The sequence below is a fragment of the Mustela putorius genome, unplaced genomic scaffold (genome assembly GCF_011764305.1).
Source record: "Mustela putorius furo isolate JIRA1106 unplaced genomic scaffold, ASM1176430v1.1 tig00003845_pilon_pilon_pilon, whole genome shotgun sequence".
In the NCBI taxonomy this organism is placed as follows: domain Eukaryota; kingdom Metazoa; phylum Chordata; class Mammalia; order Carnivora; family Mustelidae; genus Mustela; species Mustela putorius.
In genome coordinates this window covers 84,916,676-84,936,075 of record NW_025421998.1, presented here as the reverse complement: position 1 = coordinate 84,936,075, position 19,400 = coordinate 84,916,676, and the positions used below count along the sequence as shown (strand labels likewise).

General features: G+C 39.7%; 1 protein-coding gene and 1 long non-coding RNA gene across 3 annotated transcripts in view; one reads left to right on the top strand and one right to left on the bottom strand.

Annotated features, from left to right (window-relative positions):
- The window catches only part of CEP41 (centrosomal protein 41), a 47,836-nt gene that overhangs the window by 12,829 nt on the left and 15,607 nt on the right, over nucleotides 1–19,400 (top strand). Inside the window, exons 2-3 of one of the 2 annotated variants that reach the window (XM_004741748.3) lie at nucleotides 1,734–1,797; nucleotides 15,538–15,585. In XM_004741748.3, coding sequence (XP_004741805.1) covers nucleotides 1,734–1,797; nucleotides 15,538–15,585 — 112 coding nt within the window. Of the gene's footprint in view, nucleotides 1–1,733; nucleotides 1,798–11,560; nucleotides 11,621–15,537; nucleotides 15,586–19,400 lie in introns of those variants that run through there. The other variant, XM_045062990.1, reaches the window with a different exon arrangement.
- LOC106004557 lies at nucleotides 11,542–17,048 on the bottom strand. Its single transcript, XR_001177584.2, has 2 exons — nucleotides 16,791–17,048; nucleotides 11,542–14,201 (listed from the first exon to the last, which is right to left on the bottom strand). It is a non-coding gene; the product is annotated as an uncharacterized LOC106004557 (long non-coding RNA).

Here is a 19,400-nt window from a genome sequence, read left to right as displayed (position 1 = left end):
ATCTCGGGGTCATGAGTTCAAGCCCCACATTGGGTATAGAGATTACTTAAAAAAATAAATAAATAGGGGCACCTGGGTGGCTCAGTCATTAAGCGTCTGCTTTCGGCTCAGGTCATGATCCCGAGGCTGGGATCGAACCCCACATCGGGCTCCCTGATCGGCAAGAAGCCTGCTTCTCCCTCTCCCACTCCCCTTGCTTGTGTTCCCTCTCTCACTATCTCTCTGTCTAAGTAATTAATTACAGTAATTAAAAATAATAATAATAAAGTTTGGTATTCTCTTCCAAGGAACCAGGGGATTACTATAAGATACTATAAGATTTTATTTATTTATTTGCCAGAGAGAGAGAAAGGGAGAGTTCAGCCGGCAGAGGGAGAAGCAGGCTCCCTGCTCAGTGGGGGGCTTGATCCCAGGACCCTGGGATCATAATCTGAGCCAAAGGCAGTTAGTTACTTAACCAACTGAGCCACCCAGGCGCCTCTATACTCTGCATTCTAGATACTCATTTGTTGACTGCCTATCAGCAAATGTGTCCGCTGTGTACTAGGTTCTGGATGAATACAGATTTGAGGAAATCTAGAGAAGCAGCTCAGGTTGTAAACAGGGATACAGGGTACTCTGGGAGCCACGGAGAAGAAATGCCTGATTCCACCTTGGGTAAGTTTGTGGTCAAACTTACAGTGGAAGTAAGTTTCTACCTAAGGGCAAGTCAAGGAAAGGCATTCTAGGCAGACATTTGTTAAGCCTGGAGACTAAAGTGAGTGCCGCAAGTTAGGGGAGCTCTCGGGCAACATCAATAAGGGAACACGTGCAAGAGGGGCGGAAGATGAAGCCAGAAGTGTATTGGCCAGTTTCAGTTTCCTATTCCACAGCTGCCTGTGACTGAGCGAATGATGTTCTTTCTTGTAGGCCAGGAAAAGGCCCAAGCAAGAAAGCTGTATCTTGAAGTGTCAATTCACCAGCCTTCCCTCACTTTGATGGCTTTCACCAATACCCCTGGAACTTAATATGCATAAATGTCTTGTGCTTGGACTTTGAGTTCACTCCCAGAGTACAGGACAATAGCCATTTTTGGATGACCACAAACTTACCCTGGGCCGTGAGGAGCCTCAGCTGCCCCGAGAGTGGACACCATTGTAGTGACATCTGTGGAGCCTCAGACTCCAGGCAAGCAGGGAGGACTGCCAAACCAGGTCCTGGCCTGGCAGCACCTGGGCACAGTGCTCAGGTCTGGGTCCAAGTGCTACTTTTCAGGGAAGAGATGGATAAAATCTGGAGGGTGTCCAGGGGCAATGGCCTAGAAATCATCATACAAAGAGTAAAACTAAAAAGAAGGGTGAGAGAGCTGCCTTTAGTTATTTTCACAGATTTCTTGAGGCAGGGGTGGAGGGGGGGTGTCTTATTCTGGGTTGTGACAGTGGATTGGATGGAACTTAGAGGGACACTAATTTGGCTCAATGTCAAATCATCTTTAAGAGTTTTTCTTCACTCCCACCCCCAAATTACTCGTGCTATGAGATTATTTGGACCAAAAAAAAAAAAAAAAGAAATATTTTGATAGAAACAAGATAACCATCTTCACCTGTGGAAATGTTGTCATGAAGAGTTCTTGACTGAAGGGACAGTTGGACCTCTAGAGCTCCTTTCTTCTTTAAATTTGATGAAATTTTATCATCCGTTCTATTTTTTAAATATATGATTCTCAGTTAATTGTGAATTTTCTTAATTTTTAGTATCTGACCAAAAGAATACCACAGAATCCACGGTATCAGCATATCAAGTCAAGACTGGATACTGGTGAGTAAATATTAGAAAATTAAAACTTAAAAAAAAAAATCCAATAACAAATTACTGTCAAGAAGCAGGCTGTTATTCCTGCTGTCAGTCAAAGCTCAAGGTTTCTCACATTCCAGTCCCATGGCCTTCCAGGTTCACGCTCTGTCTTTGAAAGCTTTTTTTTTTCCTTCAGATTATCAGTAAAAATTTTACATAACTTAGCTTCTTATAAATTGCAAAACTGATAAAAACCTTGTTCAATAAATTACAAGGCTGAGGCTAAATAAATACCCCTAAATAAATAAATAAATAAACAAACAAACCTCTCTTTTGAAACACTTCAAGTATATTCCTTTAAACTTGGAATAATAGATAGTATCTGTATACACTTGTTCAATTCAGTACTTGCCGAGTACCAACTACATGCAAAGTTATGGACATAGAAAGATGAGTATAAATTGTGAATTTTGTGGTCAAAGAGCTTAACCACTCCCTGGGTCCCTAGTGGATTTGTAGGCTTTTGAGATTTTGATTTATTTGTTTCGTTTTTCAACCATTCAAAGTCCTTTGTGGCGAATCCATTCTATTGGGAAGGTTTTGCTAGTGGATTGGGGCACCACATGCCTTTGGCAATGCTGAATTTGCCACGGGTAACCTGAGGACAACCAAGAAGATATAGACAAGATATTGACTTGGTTTGAATCTCCTTCATTTTGTCTTTCCCTTCCTCCAGTCTCCTTCGAAATTACTGTCTTCCATTATGCAAGCTTGCTCATGTAAAATGAACTTCAATTGAATGTTTTAAATGAACCACCTTTGCAGATACAATTTCTTGGGACCTTTCTTTCAAACATTTCCAAGCTGTATAGATATTTATCCTTGCAAATATCCTGTTTGACAGTAGGTAGAAAATTTTATCTCCGTTTTTGAGGAGGAGGAAATTGTGACACAGAGATTGTGTCATTTACTTCAAGTTCAATGAAAGGAGACAGAACAAGGGTTTGAATGCAGGGTGCAGAAGTCAGTGGTACATCAGGAGACCTGGTGTGGAGCCTGGCCACTGTCTCTTCAGCCAGCTGCCCCAGCTTTTCCCTGAGCCTCATTCCTTCTACCACAAATGCCTTCAATTCCTCCATCTCTACCTGCCCCCCCACCCCCTTAACTGTACCTGTGACCCACTCCTCTGGAATAAGCTATTCTGTGAAGGAAGCACTTTGGTTAAAAATGCTATATATTTTTTTCTGAGGGGTCCAGATAACATTTAAAAGGCAACTATAAAGGAATGCATTTCTTTTAGAACCTTCTTAAAATGAAAATTTTTTAAGAGCTGAGGTTTATTTCAGATATATAGGTTTGTCTGTATCTTCATAGATTTTTCTCCTGGAAATTGAATTGGGATTTGTGAATAAAAACCCATTTCTTTCCCTTCCATTCCTCAATTCCTAACTAAAATTTGACTTAATAATAAATAGTACCTGAAATTAATTTCCTCTTTTTTTTTTAAATTGAGATACTGAAATCTGCTTTTTGTAATTCATAGTAATTGCCGATAGCCTTTTATATCCCCAGATTTTTAAAGTAGTGTTTTGCTCATTAAACTTTTTATTTTGAAGTAATTATGGATTCACAATTTTAAGAAATCATGGAGAAAGTTCCCATGTACCCTTTACCCAGTTTCCCATAGTAACATCTTATGGAAACTATATAGTATAATAACCATGATACTGACATTGACACATACAAGTCTAAATTCAGAACATTTCCACTGTAGGGATCCCTCATGTTGTCCTTTTAAAGGCATATCTGCTTTCTACCCTCACCCTCTCCTTAACCCCTGACAACTACTAATCTGTTCTTCAATTATATGATTTTGTCATTTCACAGATGCTATATAAATGGAATCATACAATATGCAACTTTTATTTTTAATTGGCTTTGCACCCTGCATAATTCTGTGGGGATTCCTTAAGGTTGTTGCATTTATTGGTTGTTGCATTTATTAGTTGATACTTTTTAATTTATTGAGTAGTATTCCCATGGTATGGAAGTGCCACAGTTTAACCATTTATCTGTTCAAGAACTTCTGGATTGTTTCCACTTTTTAACTCTTACAAATACAGGTGCTATAAACATTCATGTTTTGATTTTTGTGTGAATATAAGTCTTCATTTCTCCCAGATAAACGCCCAGAAGTCCAATTACTGGGTGAGATGATAGTTGCATTTGCAGTTTTTTAAGGAACTGCCAAACTGTTTTCCAGAGTAGCTAGACCATTTTACCTTCTTCCCAGCAATGAATGAATGCTCCAGTTTCCCAACATCCTAACCAGCATTTGGTGGTGTCACCATTTTTAATTTTAGCCATTCCGCTAGCTGAATAGTGGCATATCACCATTTTGATGTGTGTTTCCCTGATGGCTAATGGTGTTGAACAGCTTTTCATGTACTTATTTGCCATCTGTATATCTGACTCAGTGAAGTTTCTCTTCATGTCTTTTGCCTGGGTTCTGATTGGACTGTTTGCTTTTTAACTTGAATGTGGAGTGTTCTTTATAGATTTGAGCTACTGATCCTTTGTTGTTTGCAAATATTTTCTCCAGTCTATAGCTTGTCTTTTCATTTTTCTGGCAGGGTCTTTGAGGAGCCTAAGTTTTTAATTGTGGTGAAGTCCTGTGTATCAGGCTTCCTTTTCTGGATCATGCTTTTGCTGTCAAGTCTAAGAATTCTTTGCCAAGACTAGATCCCAGAAATTTTCTATCAAAGTTTTTTCCTAAAAGTTTTATAGTTTCAGGTTTTACACTTAAGTCAACAATACACTTTGATAAAATAAATAGAAAAATAAGAAACAAAAAAAGAGAGAGAGAACCTGGGTCATTCATTTGGTTAAGCTTCTGCCTTTGGCTCAGGTCATGATCCCAGAGTCCTGGGATTGAGTCCTGCACAGGGCTTCCTGCTCAGCGGGGAGCCTGCTTCTCCCTCTCCCTCTGCTCCTCACCTCTGCTCCTGCTCTTGCTCGCTCACTCTCAAATAAATAAATAATAAAAATACAAAAAGAGAAAACAAAACATTTTGAGGTGATTACTGTATAAGATATGCAGCTCAGATCAGAGTTAACTTTTTGCTTATGGATGTCTAGTTGCTCTAGCTCCATTTGTTAAAAGCCTGCCTTTCCTCCATTGAATTTTGTATGCTCACCTTTGTCAGAGAACAGTTTAGCACGTTTATGTGGGTCCATTTCTGGGTTCTCTCTTCTGTTCCATTGATCTATGTGTCTATCCTACCACTATCTCACAGGCTTGATTAAAATTGGTTAGACTGATTACTCCCACTTTCTTTCTCTTTACAAATTATTTTAGCTATTCCAATTCCTTTGCTTTTCCGTATAAATTTTAGAATAATCTCATTTACATTTACCAAAAAAGCATTGCTCTGATTTTTTTTTAAAGATTTTATTTATTTATTTGACAGACTGAGATCACAAGTTGGCAGGAAGGCAGGCAGAGGTGGGGGCGGGGAGGCAGGCTCTCCGCTGGGCAGAGAACCTGATGCAGGACTCGATCCCAAGACTCTGAGATCATGGCCTGAGCCAAAGGCAGGGGCTTTAACCCACTGAGCCACCTAGGCGCCCATGCTCTGATTTTGATAGGAGTTGCATTGAACCCATATACCAATTTAGGAAAAAACTGACATCTTTACTATGTCGAGATTTCCAGTCTATTACTATAGTACACTAGTCCCCCACCCCCCTGCTGCCCCCCACCTTCCAGTTTCAGTTACCTGCGGTCATCTGCAGTCTGGAAGCAGACACTCCTCCTCCTGATTCATCTCAGAAGGTCAGTAGTAGTTTCATGCTACATTACAATGCCTATGTCATTCACTTACTTCTCATCAGGCATTTTATTATCTCACATCATCACAAGAAGAGGAGTATAAGATGTTTTGAAAAACAGACCGCTTTCCCATAACTTTTATTGTAGTATGTATTATAATTTTCCTTTTTTATTATTAGTTATTGTAGTTAGCTTCTTACTGTGCCTAATTTATAAATTAAACTTTATCGTAGGTATATTAGTGTAGGGAAAACAGTACATGTAGGGTCTGGTACTAATCTGTGGTTGCAGGTGTCCACAAGGGGGGACAAATTGCAGCATAAGTATCCTGTCTCTTAGATTTATATGTCTGTTAGATTTACACCTAAGTATTTCATTTTTTGTTTAGCAATTGTAATTGGTGTTATCTTTTTAATTTTGGTGTCATTGTGTTCATTGCTAATGTATAGAAATTACAGCTTATTTTTATATGTTTCTCCTGAATCCTAGGACTTTGCTAAATTCACTTATTAGGAAAGAGAAGAGTTTGTTTGTTTAATTGGGGTTTTTTTGTTTGTTTGTTTTTTTTTTGGTTGTTGGTTTTTTTGGTAGATACCGTGGGCTTTTCTCTGTAGACAGTGGTGTCATTTACAAAAAAGAAGTTTTATTCATTCCTTCCCAGTCTGTGTATGTGTTTTATTGCACTGGCTAGAACTTCCAGAACTATGTCAAATAAGAGTGATGAGAGTAAACATCCTGTCTTTTCCCTAATCTTAGGGGGAACGCATTCAGTCTTTCGTCATCCAGTATAACGTTAGCTGTATCTGACTGAAGAAGTTTCCTCCTATTCCTGTTTTTCTGAGAATTTTCCATCATGAATGACTATTAAATTTTAACAAATGGTTTTACTGCATCAAGTGATATAATTATATGATTTTGTCTTTAGCCGGTTAATACGGTGGATTACCTTGATCTGCAAATATTGTACTATTGCTACATCCATGGACCAAACCTCACTTAGTCATGGTGTGTAATTCTTGTTATATATTGCTCAGTTCTGTTTATTATTTGGCTAAAGATTTTTATGTCTATATTAATGATGTGCATTAGTTTGTAATTTTTGGGCAGTGGGGGGGCTGTCTTTGTCTAGTTTTAGTAGCAGGGTAATACTGGCATCATAAAATGAGGTGGAAAGTATTTCCTCATGTTCTATTTTTGGGAAGAGATTGTATATTATGAATTGTACACTTAAAAACAGTGACTTATAGTGGCGCCTGGGTGGCTCAGTTGGTTAAGCATCTGACTCTTGATTTTGGCTTGGGTTATGATCTCAGGGTTGTGAGATCGAATCTGGTATTGGGCTCTGAGCTGGTTCTGGAGCCTGCTTGAGATTCCCCCTCTCTCTCTGCTCCTTCCTCCCCCACCCTACTCCCACTGATATTCTCTCTTCTCTTGAAAAAAAAAAAAAAAACACCTAAATTAAAAGGTGACTTTTATCATATGTAAATTATACCTCAGTTTAAGAAAATAGCACACCATTAGAAAAAATACTGAATAGAAAACAAAAAACCCTGGTGTTAATTGTTATTAATTGGTTAATTGGTGTTAATTCTTTCTTAACCATTTGGTAGAATTCTCTAGTAAAACCATCTGAACCTAGAGATTTCCTTCCTGAGAGTTTTTAAATTTTGAATTTAATTGTTTCATAGTTATGGGACTATTCAAATTACTTGTTTCCTATTGGGTGAGTTGTGGTAGTTTGTGTGTTTTGAGGAATTAGTACGTTTCATCCAAGTTTTCAAATTTATGTGTGTAGGACTGTAATCTTCACTTATTATCCTTCTGTTGCCTGAAGTGCTAGGCCCTGATACTGCTCATTTGTGTCTCTTCCCATGGATTTATCCATTTTACTGATACTTGTGAAGAACAAGCGTGTGGTGTTTAAAATTTCATTGATTTTTGCTCTCATATATATTGTTCCTTCCTTCTGCTTTGGGTTTATTTGTTCTTCTGTTTCTAGGTTGTTGAGGGTGGGAACTTAGCTTATCATTTTAAGACTTTTCCTCTTTTTTAATGCATATAGTTAGTGCTGTAAATTTCTCAACACTGCTTTAGCTGTGTCCCACAAATCTTGATATATTGTATTTTCATTTTCATTCAGTTCGTTGTGCCTTTTTATTTCCTTTGAGACTATCTTTCTGACCCATGAATTATTCAGAAGTGTGGTGTTTCATTTACTAGGGTTTGGAGATTTTCCTGTTATTTTGATTTCCCGTTTGATCCCATTGTGGTTGAAGAACACACTGTTTCGATTTTTTAATAAATTGTACTGATGGGGGGACAGTTGGGTGGCTCAGTCAGTTAAGTGTCTGCCTTAGGCTCAGGTCATGATCCTGACTCCTGAGATCAAGCCCCATGTCAGGCTCTTTGCTCAGCAGGGAGTCTGCTTCTGCCTCTGCCCCTCCCCCTGTTCATGATCTCTCTCTCTCTCAAATAAATAAAAAAAGTCTTTTAAAAATACCTTTAAATTAGCTTTAACATTGATGTTCATTTTATTGCTCAGGATATGGACTATCTTGGCATTTATTCCATAGGCACTTGAAAAAACGTACATATGCATATTTTTGCTTCTTCATATTTTTCTTCTTTCCTTAGGTTTTTTTCTTTTTCTTTTTCCTTTTCTTTTTTTCTTTCTTTTTTTAATACTTTTTTTTTTAAAGATTTTATTTTATGCAATCTCTACACCCAATGTGGGGCTCAAACTCACAACCCCAAGATCACACACACCACTGACTGAGCCAGCCAAGTGTCCCTACTTTTCCTTTTTGATTAGAGAAGTTTCTTTAGCTCTTCTTTAGGGTAGGTCTGCTGGTAAACAGACTCTCTGAGTTTCCTTTCATCTGCAAAATGTCTTGATCTCCTTTCATTCCTGAGGGGAATTTTCTCTGAGTGTGGGAGCCTAGGTTGACAATTACTTTCTTTAAAACCTTGAAAAATACTGTGCCACTTTCTTCTAGTGATGATTTCTGATCACGAACTGTTTTTCCCATATAGGTAAGGTGTCGTGGCTTTTTTTGTTCTTGCTGCTTTCAAGGTTCTTCTTTTCTTTAGTTTTCAGAAGTTTGATTATGATGTATCTGGTGTGGGTTTCTTTGGGTTTATCCTGTTTGGCATTCACTGTGCTTGTATGTACATCTATAGATTCATGTTTCTTGTCAAATTTGGGAAGTCTTCAGCCATCGTATCGAGTACTTTCCCATCCCCACCTCCTTGATCCTCTTTATGGTGCTTTGATGGCACCTCATCATAGCCCAGCAAGGATAGAAATCAAGCCCCCCCCCCGGCCTTACCCCCACCCCACCACCCCAACATTTGCTGACAGGTGAGGGTGGTGTTTGGTTGGAGTAAAGCAGTTATTGTCTGACAGTTTTCTGGCTTGCTGGGCTGACCCTTCCCCAGTCCTTTGGGTGGAGCCAGCAGGCTTTTATGAGGGATTTATTTTTTCCTGTCTGTCCATTGGTGTTTCCGGGTTGCTGGCTTCTTTAGCTCCAAGTCTAAGATATATGAGGCAAACAAACAGGCAAGACAGATAAAACAAAAAGCCAAGTAAGTCAACTATCACGCCATTTCTTGGGTCCTGAGGTCCCTACCCAGTCTGCCCTCCTGTCTCGAACCTATCAAGTCTTTTTTTATATTTTATATGTAATGTCCAGGTTTTTTTTTTAATCAGTCTTTTTTAATAATTGATATATTATTGTCTTAAATTGAGGTATAATTTACATACCATAAAATTCATACTTTTAAGCATTTCAGAAGTTTTTAGTACATTCACAAAGTTGTGACTCCGTCATCATTCTAATTGCAGAACATTTTTATCATCCCAAAAAAGAAAGCCCATATCCAAGAGCAATCACTTCCCATTCCTTACTTTTTCCAGTCACTGAAAACCACCAGTCTACTTACTGTATCCATAGTTTGCCTATTCTGAACATTTCACATGAGTGGAATCATGTAATATGTAGCCTTTTGTGTCTGGCTTCTTTCAGTTAGCATAATGGGTTCAAGGTCTGTCTGTGTTGCAACATGTATCAATACTTCATTATTTTTTACTGCCAAATAATATTCTATTATATAAATATATTCCACATTTTGTTTATCTACTTGCCAATTAATGGACATTTGGGTTGTTTATACTTTTTAGCCACAATGCTGCTATAAACATTAATGTACACATTTTTGTGTGAACATATGCTTTTAATTCTCTTGGTTAGGTGCCTAGGAGTCACATAGGACCGTATGTGGTAACTCTGTGTTTAATTTTTTGAGGAACTGCTAAACTGTTTTCCAAAGCAGCTGCACTACTTTGCATCTTCACCAGTAATGTACGAGGGTTCTTTTTCTCCACATCCTTGATGATGCTTGTTACTGTCCATCATTTTGATTATAGTCATCTTTGTGGATATGAAGTGGTATCGCATTGTGGTTTTGATTTGCATTTTCCTAATGACTAATGATGTTGAGCACCTTTTTATGTGCTTACTGGCATTTGTGTATCTCCTATAGAGTAATACCTATTCAGATCATTGGTCCAGTTTTTACTTCTTGTTGTTGTTTTTTTCCTATTGCTGTATAATAATAGTTCTTTTACATAGACTGGATCCTAGACCCTTATCAGAAATATAATTTGCAAATACCTTCTCCCATTTTGTGGGTTGTCCAGTGTTTTTGTTGTACTTAGCTGAAGGAGTAAAGTACATCTACCTCATCTTCCTGGAGTCATAAGTCTCCCAAACTAGTTTTAGAATAGCTTTTGGAAGGTCCAAAGTGTACTCCATTGCTTAAAACGGTATTTTAAAGTCAGTGTGGGACTATGCTAGTGTTTGATTTTTGTTGTTGTTGTTGTTGTTGTTGTTTCAAACTTAGACATGATTTTGAAGTCAATTTCAGGGGAAGGTTTTAATGTTTTTTTCCTATGACTTACCTCCTTGTGTATTCAGAGAAAGTTTCCGCTTGGTGTGCCATGGCCTATTGGTTATGTGCCGTGATACATGTCCTGTTAGCTCTCTGGGTAGCCATCAAGGCCCAGGGCACCCAGCATGTACACCAGCGTTTTGTTCAAACATTATCATTTATATGTGTACCGAAAGGTGCAAAGGGTGAGGAGTCCTGGTTAAGAGAGCACAAGAATAACCTTATAGCCCCGTGAGAGTAAGGAGCCCCTGTCTATGGTACGTTTTTAAGCTCTGCAGTCAGAGCAGTGGAAATAGGGCCAGGTGTGAGTGAGCATTCCTCATTTCTAGGCAAAATAGATGGGTCTTTAATCTTTTCTTACCAAACAGTGAGCAATTCAGAGTTAATCACAAGGAATCAAGAATTGCATGGTATCTCCGGTCTTCGCCCAGATCACCTCCTGAGTTCTTCAAAGACTGCTGTCTTCTTCCTGGGTAAAGATTATTTTTGACTTCTATGCTTCTGACTCTACTTCTCCTATAAACTCAAACACTACTATATAGCCACGCTAGAAACAGCAGAATCATTTTGAACTTCAAATATTTCTTTTGTTCCATAGGTGCCTGGGTGTCTCTTACCGGCTCCCCAGCCTTGCCAGCCAGTGCCATGAATGGATTATGCTTCTGACGAAATCCCTGACGGCGTTTTGTTCGGTCTCCACCGCAGGGTTCTGGTGTATTCTCAAGCACCGTTTCTGGGTTTCCGTTCCGCAGCACCACAGGCTGATGAAGGGACACTTTCCAAACCACAGGGCTCTCCCTTTGTCAGTGTCCTGCACTCTTTCATCGCCTGCATTAGCCTCTCATTTCAGTCTCTAGCCAGTCTAATTTCAAATGTCTTCAGTTTTCTAAAATTCTGTAGATTTTTCTCCACTGTGCCTCTTCTAGCCTTATTTTCAATTTTTTAAAAATTCATATTACTCTTGTTATCACCACACAAACTAGTCATTTTCTTTTTTAGCCTCTACTCTGCCTGAATATTTGCTAATAGCCTTGATCTTAAGCACTCAAACTCATTATAGACAAGGTACTCTTCACTTTTATTTAGTATTTAATTCTGTTTCTTATGTCAAAGGAAGAAATGTATGTGAAAGCCTTTTATAAACCAGAAAGTACTATACACTCATATAACTTACTGAGATTAACAAAGGACCACTGTGCTTCTTTTCACGCTTTCTGCTCCTTCTGAGCCAAAGAACTTCTCAGTAGAGGAGGGAAATATTGAAGAAAAATAAAGCAATGGAGTTGTCTCTTAGCAACTGAGTTCATGCCTTATAAATCTTGCCCACTTTAGAGTGCTGCTGCTCAAAATCACTTGCTTTCTTTACTGGCTCAGTACAAATAATGTTATTAAATTATAGGAAAACAAAGGGAAAAAAATCTAACAAATGAGTCACTCCGTTTATTGACTGTGCACTCTCTTGTATAGCACTGTTGATGGAGTTGGGTTGTCTCTTGATTCTAATCGCGAAAGTTTTTTATGTATATAAATACATATGTCTATATGTGTGTGTGTGTGTGTATATATATATATATATATATATATAGAGAGAGAGAGAGAGAGAGAGAGAGAGGTGTGTGTGTAGGTATCTTTTTTGTAATTTAAAATATAAACTTAGGTAGAAGCCGAATGCCACCTTATACATTTCAAGGTTACCCAAGTCTTGAAATAATATGGATGTCACATAGATAGTACAAAACATAAACTGTGATAATGATCAAGTTGTACAAATGCAAGCCAAATTGGGGGCATGATAACTTGTGTTATAAATAATTCATTATATGGATTCTTCAGATAGTTGATCTTCATAGTATATTTCACTTAGCAAATAATTCCAAGTACCTTTTGTGCTAGACAATGAAAGAGATAGATTCTGTGTGTGTGTGTGTAAATAGTCTTTGGCTTTCACTATCAGAAGGTAGATAAGACTTGCACACAAATGAGGCGGTAGGATGATGAATTCCTTGTGGGTGGTGAGCTGAGTCTGTAGAAGTTCAGAGGAGGGAAAGGTCACTTCCAGCTGGGTGAGCTATTATGATTACATGGACAAGATGACATGTTAGAGAACAGAAGACTAACGGAGAGTTTGTCAAGTTTAGTAATTAAGGCAAGATTGAAGAGGCAGGTAAGACGTTGGCGCTTTCAGCTCTAGAACAAGGAGTTTAAACTTTAGTCAGGAAGCAATGGGGAGCCACTGACATTTTTTTTCTTTTAATCAAAGTCTTGTCTCAGAAAATTTATCTAGCAGTAATGTGTAATTTCAGTTAAAAGAAAAGAACTGGTTTGCTGATAGTCTTTTACGCTCCTTTTGTATGAAACAAAGCTGCATTTATAAATAAGCCAATTACAGAGTTGATTCATTTCTAGTCTTTTTAGAAGGTAGTCAAAAGCCTGTTTTCAGATGCAATTAGATCCAGTAAGATAAACTGCATAGTTAAGATAAAAGTGTTCTATGAAGTGGGGTGAAATACTACATTTCATACTTTCTAAGATCATTTTTAAGGATCTTTCATGGCAGGCATCCTAGTGTCTTTCTCCACCTGAAACAATGCAGAAATTTCCCATTTCCTCTTTTCCCCCAATGCTTGGATAGAATAAATGTCTATAATGAAAAGACCTTCTTATCAGTCACCCTCTCAGATTTGTTCTTAATTTTACCAAATATTTGTATACCTCTGCAAAAGACTGCATTTGCCTGCCTTCTCCTTTAGTGGGAGAAACAGAAGGGAGCGCCGGCCTACCTCACAGGGTTGTTGTGAGGCCCCACTGGTACAAAGACAAAGTGCTGGGTAAATACTCAGAAAATGCTGTTAATTGATTGATTGAGAAATGGGCTTGGTGTTGGTTGGCTGTTGGTGGAAACCTCTCTAGACTGGAAATGCAATGTTTTAATAATAAAGGCCATATAATAAGCCTGGCTATTGTCTTCCATGTGTGGTGTGGGTCCCACCTGCTACTATTAGGGAAATCACACTTCCTACATATTTACCTCACAGTGAAATCGTGTTTTTTAAAAGCAGCACTCCCGAGAGAAGCAGTATGTTCTCGTTGAGCCATATTACAAACCAGGAGGTTGGGAACATTCAGTCCGGCTATCACTGGACAAATCGGTGATCCTTTTGGTACCTCGGCCTCCTTTTGTTTTTTTTTTTAAGATCTTATTTATGACAGAGAGAGACAGTGAGAGAAGGAACACAAGCAAGGGGGGAACTGGAGAAGGAGGAGCAGGGTGCCCCGATATGGGGTTCGATCCCAGGACCCTGGGATCATGACTGGAGCCGAAGGCAAACACTCAACCAACTGAGCCATCCAGATGCCACTGTACCTCAGCCTTCTGACGAGACCGCCTGAAGCTGCCAGGCCAAAAGAAGCTAACTGCTGGGTCAGCAACACACAAATATAGGGGACTCAGGAACACTCGTGACCAAAAGCTGTTACGAAAATAGTTTAAGAATGAGACATTTGTCATGTCTTTCCCCGTTGTATTGACCAATGGGTTCCCCCCAAGGTCAAAGTTGCAAAGGGAGAAGTGTGTGTGTTGAGGAAGAATTCGTGGCTCCCGCTCCAGAAATCTGGTCACATCTCAGGTCACTTCCAGCTGAAGAACCTAGAAAAGATCATATTTGATGCTATGTTGGTCTGGGGTGCTGTTTGAATCTCTTAGGCATTTTCAGGGTCTCGCCTGAGAAGTCTCGGGCGTTTCAGCAGCCCTGACTGCTGTCATGTCTCTCTGAGCTTTTGGAAGGCCACAGTCTGGCTGTAGGGCTACACTGTGCCATGCTGTCTCATCCTGATCTGGACAGTGTGTGTCTTCAAGTGGAAAAAAAAAAAGAACAAGTGTTTTTAACTCAGTGGAATTTTATTCTCTGATGAATTTATAAGTAAAGATAAAATAACATGTTGTAAGTTTTTTGTTTTGTTTTGAGGATGTATTTTGAGTTTCAGAGCAAGAATTTTCTCTACTTCTGACCTAAAACATGAAGAAAAGCTCAGGCTAGTCCTTAAAAAACATCAGTTCGTGCCATTAATTGAAAGCATTTCTTTTATCTGAAGTTGGGACTGAATCGGACTAGCTGCTCCCAAAGCTTAAAAGTTAGCACAATTTTCAAAATGAGAAAACTTTGAAACAGTTTTCCCCTTTTTTGCTGTATCTTTCGAATGCCAGGCAGAGCTTGCTGTGTTGAATCAAATTGAAGCATGCCCAGTGAAAAATAATAGCCCCTGGCTTGGGAACTAGACCTTTAGTTCGTTCGGAAACCAAAAGGATCCTGGCCCAGTTTTAGTGTATGGAAACCCTCCAAACCACCTTGGCTAGCCCCAGTATTGTAGAACTAGGCTATAGAACACGAGGGCTCAGTGCTCTCCGCAATGGTGGGAATCTGCTGTTATTTCTTAGCAGATCAAATCCATGGTGAATACTAGGGCACAGACTGTGTGGTCTAGTTCAGGCTGCAACATCAGCAGGAAAAGTTGAAGACCAAGTTCAGGAAAGCAAGGGAAACCGCAAAGACTAAGCAGAGGGCAAGGGCTTGCTTGGGTAGCCACAGCAGCACATTTTAGACATTCAGAGAGATCCTTGCTTCTTTCTTTCTTACTGGCACAATTTCCCCACAGAAAGATTATAGAAGAATAAAGGGAGGAGGAAAGTCTTGACTCAAAAAGAGAAAAAAAGAAAAGATTATATAAAGTGATCATTTGTATGGCCTGGGACTTCCTAGTGTTTGCTGTGTACCCTTTCAATACATGTGACCAGTACTTTCCCCTTGATTCCTCATAATTTAACGAGGCTATATAATCCAAAAGACTATTAATGTGGTCCAATTTACCTACTATGATTCTGTAGGAAGAGGATAGGAAGGCTTAGGGAATACTTGTACTCCATTCTGTTCTTGCAGTGTTCGCTCATTTTCTTCTACTAAAAGCCTGTTTTATTCTCTTTCTAGGTAACAGTATGACTAAATACACAGAGAAGCTAGAAGAGATCAAAAAAAGTGAGTAACACTATTGAGGTTCTGGGATAATGGAGCCCTGAAGTTCTAGAAGTAGGTTATTAACAACCTTAGCCCCGTCCTACAGCTGACAGGCATGGAGAGCTATGGGAGGCGGGCGAGCCTGGCAGGTGCCAAGGAGGATGTGGGAAACCCATGTTCCATCCCAGCCAGCTGCTAAGGTTGTCGCCTGAGGGCTGAGTTCTGCCCAACTAACATCCCACAGGAGATGTTAGTGTTAGAATGCAGAATGAGCTCTCTAGTTAGGCAGTGAGCATCCCAGCTTCTTGTTTCACTGGACTGCAATCTCCACGACCTTTTTCAAAGTCATGATCTTTCCTGTCTTCTTCGTTTTTTCTATGCCTGAGATAGTAAGCATACCACCTCTCCTTTCATAGCCTCCTTTGGCGTATAAATTAGTCGGTTATTCATGAAAGACGTGGAGGGGCGAGAGGGAATAAGCTTAGTCTTAAGTGGTGCTGCCATGCCTTCTGAATTCATTGCATTCTGCTTTCCTTTAATTAAAAATCATATTTCATGCACGTCCTTTTTACAAAGTAATCTGCTTCCAAGATAAGCTACTAGTCACCAAGTGCATCGCCCTTGCACAAAATCTTAATTTTTCAACTTGTGTCCAAAATGGATGGAAAGTGTACACAACCAAGGCCAGAACGAAAGAAGTAGAAACATCTGTTTCCTAAGATGGATTTGTCCATCTCCTCAGTAGAGGAACCCAGTGCCAGGGGAGTAGTTAGCTAATGGGAGGCAAGAGGCCCTCTAATGGTTCCCAGTTCAGGACTTCACTCTGGTAATACACATCCTTTGGGAAGAGAATATTACAAACCCAGAATTCACCATAACTTCTGTTTTTATAACAGGCCTTTTAATTTAAATGATAATGTTTCTGCTTCTTTTGAATTGCTGCGGTATTAAGAAACCCCAGCCAATAGTGTGGGGACTCCGGGGCGGCTTTATGCTGTGACCCTGCTGGTTGCCGTGTTCGGCTGTAAGGGCTGTTACAGACATTTGTTTTTTCCTGTGTAATTGTCACACCATCCTTTTCTTCTTCAATCATTTATAGCACATTTTGTACTTTTATTATACTTTACATTACATAAGTATACTTATAGAGAGAGAGAGAGGGAGAGCGAGAGAGAGAGCATATTTTACCATTTTAAACTTATTTAGAAAAAAATCTCATTACTCACCCATGCCTCATTGTTGTCATCCTTAGTTCATCCACAGCAGGTAAAATTCAGCCGGCTTGCTTCTGGTTGGGCCTACAATCCCTTTTGCCTCCTATCCATTCGAAGCTTAGTGTAAGCTCTCATGTCCACACCAAGATTTGTCCTCTGAAAATGTCCCATTCCACGCAGATTGCGGAACCCTGTTTAAAACATTTCTTAAAAGCACAATGTGGGGGCACTGGGTGGCTCAGTGGGTTGGGCTTCTGCCTTCGGCTCGGGTCATAGTCTCAGGGTCCTGGGATCGAGCCCCACATCGGGCTCTTTGCTCAGCGGGGAGCCTGCTTCCCCCTCTCTCTCTGCCTGCCTCTGTCCCGACTTGTGATCTTTCTCTCTGTAAAATGAATAAATAAAATCTTTAAAAAAAAAAAAAAAGCACAATGTGGTTTCTCTAATATCTAAACTTTAAATGGAACTTGTTTCCCCACCCTCTCCCCCCGCCACACCCAAATACCTCTAGATAAAGTCCTTGAAAATGTTTGCTTCCCTCTTGAGAAGTTTTGGCCTTCCTTTTAGTAAGACAGGAGGCTCCTCTCACTTTGTTTCACACACTTTGTGCTGATTCCCTGACTAGAATTACTTCAGATTCTGGTTTGAGATCTACATTTTGGAAGCTCTTCCCTTCTCTTTCCCCATTTTCTGCTGTAGATGTTCTTTTGGGTCACAAGGGAGGAGAATATTGCCTTGTTTTGTGACACCCTAGACCCCTCACTTTTCTCGGGTTACCTTAGATGCCATGTCTTTCTGTGAAATCACAAACCTTGTTCTCTTACTTCCTTTGATTTGTCTTCCACTGTGAACCCAACTTCCCTTTGCTACTAACGTGTTTTAACAGAACCCTGAAAACGCAGAATTCCTTTGTAATCTGAATATTCTTTCTGCTCTGTCTCAGGAAAATAGACACTCTGTGTCTATTGACTGCTCACAAAGCCCATTCTTGGCTTCTGGTGGTTGGATGACACTAGCTGAACCCAGTGTGAAGCATCCTAGATAGTCAGGTCTCTGTCCTTCCAGTAACTCGAGAGAGCCAGCCCGAGACTCCGTACTTACCGGAGAAGCAAAACTTGATAACATATCTGAAACTAGGATTTTTTTGTCTTCATCCCGGAGTTTGGGAGAAGTGAGGGTAGCAGAAGCTCCATTCTTAAAGCTCTGTTCGCCCTTGCAAGGACAGACTGACAGAGCTTTCCAAGTCAGCCTTTTTAATAAACTTTAAAACTTACTAGTAAAACGTCCAGGTCGATCTTTTATCTCTGAGTAAGAATGTCAGAGAGTCCTAACGATGGCTGTCCTTCTAAACAAGAACCAGGTATGTAGAGTTCAGGTTCAAATGTACAGTGGGATTCTGAGTGCCTATGAGAGGATCCTAGATATACCAGTCAGCAGAATAGACGAGAGCCTGTTTTTCATTTGAGATCATTTCTACTTTGTCAAAGGGGATTTGGATGGGTACATTTTGTACTGGGAATGTGAAGAAGTGGAGAAGTATTTCAAACTATGTAACTATTTATCAGTGGAGAAATGCCACAGAGCAAGCTACTTGAAAATTGTTGACTCTCTTGATTGGTTTATTTAATTGCCACTGTGATGGATATAAATGACTTTTGGTGGGCAGGTTGGTGGTAGTCTTGGGTCTGCGTCCTCATGGGTCTTAGGAGCTCCTTTGTATCTAGGTTTGTTAGCTTGTTGTATCCAGAAGAAGCTATTATGAGACTTATCTAGAAGTTATGGTTAGTTATTAGCCACCTGTCTCTCTTTGAGACATAGGAGAGCAGAGAAGCGTGAATTCACTGTAACAAAGAGTCTTGGTATAGTGACAGAAGTCTAGTTGTTTGTTTGTTTGTTTTTTTAAGATGTTATTTATTTGACAGACAGAGATCACAAGTAGGCAGAGAGGCAGGCAGAGATAGAGGAAGGGAAGCAGTCTCCCTGCGGAGCAGAGAGCCCGACATGAGGCTCCATCCCAGGATTCTGGGATCATGACCTGAGCCGAAGGCAGAGGCTTAACCCACTGAACCACCCAGGTGCCCCCAGAAGTCTAGTTTTTAAAGTACTATGATTTCCTGACTCTTGAGTCATAAGGTGTTTTGGTCAACCAAGCTAACACCCTCCAAAGGGTTCATTCTGTGTTGGTTTCTGGAAAATTCATGGAAATGATTAGTAACACCTAGTAACACCAGGTAAATAATTTTAAATACCTTTAATACTTTCCTTTGTTGCTAGGAGTCTTGGTTTATGCGACTTCTACCCTGCAAAGGCCATAGTAATTATCCACCTAACCTTGAGTAATTCGGGATTAATGAGGAAGTACTTAAAGAATCATGGCGCCAATATAAAAATGTAGAGATGAAGGGGAGCATGAGGGTGGGTGGGAGCTCCATGCTGAAAACTCTTCAGAATTGGCAGTTATCTTCAGGAAATTTTAAGGAAGCTAACTTTTAACATGCCTCTGTGGGACAGATACTAGATCGTGTGAGACTGGCTAAATTTTAAGACCTTTCAATGTGATATGAAGAACCGTTAACAACAAACAAGCATAAAAGTTGTCCCCATTTGAGTCATGTCTCAGGACTG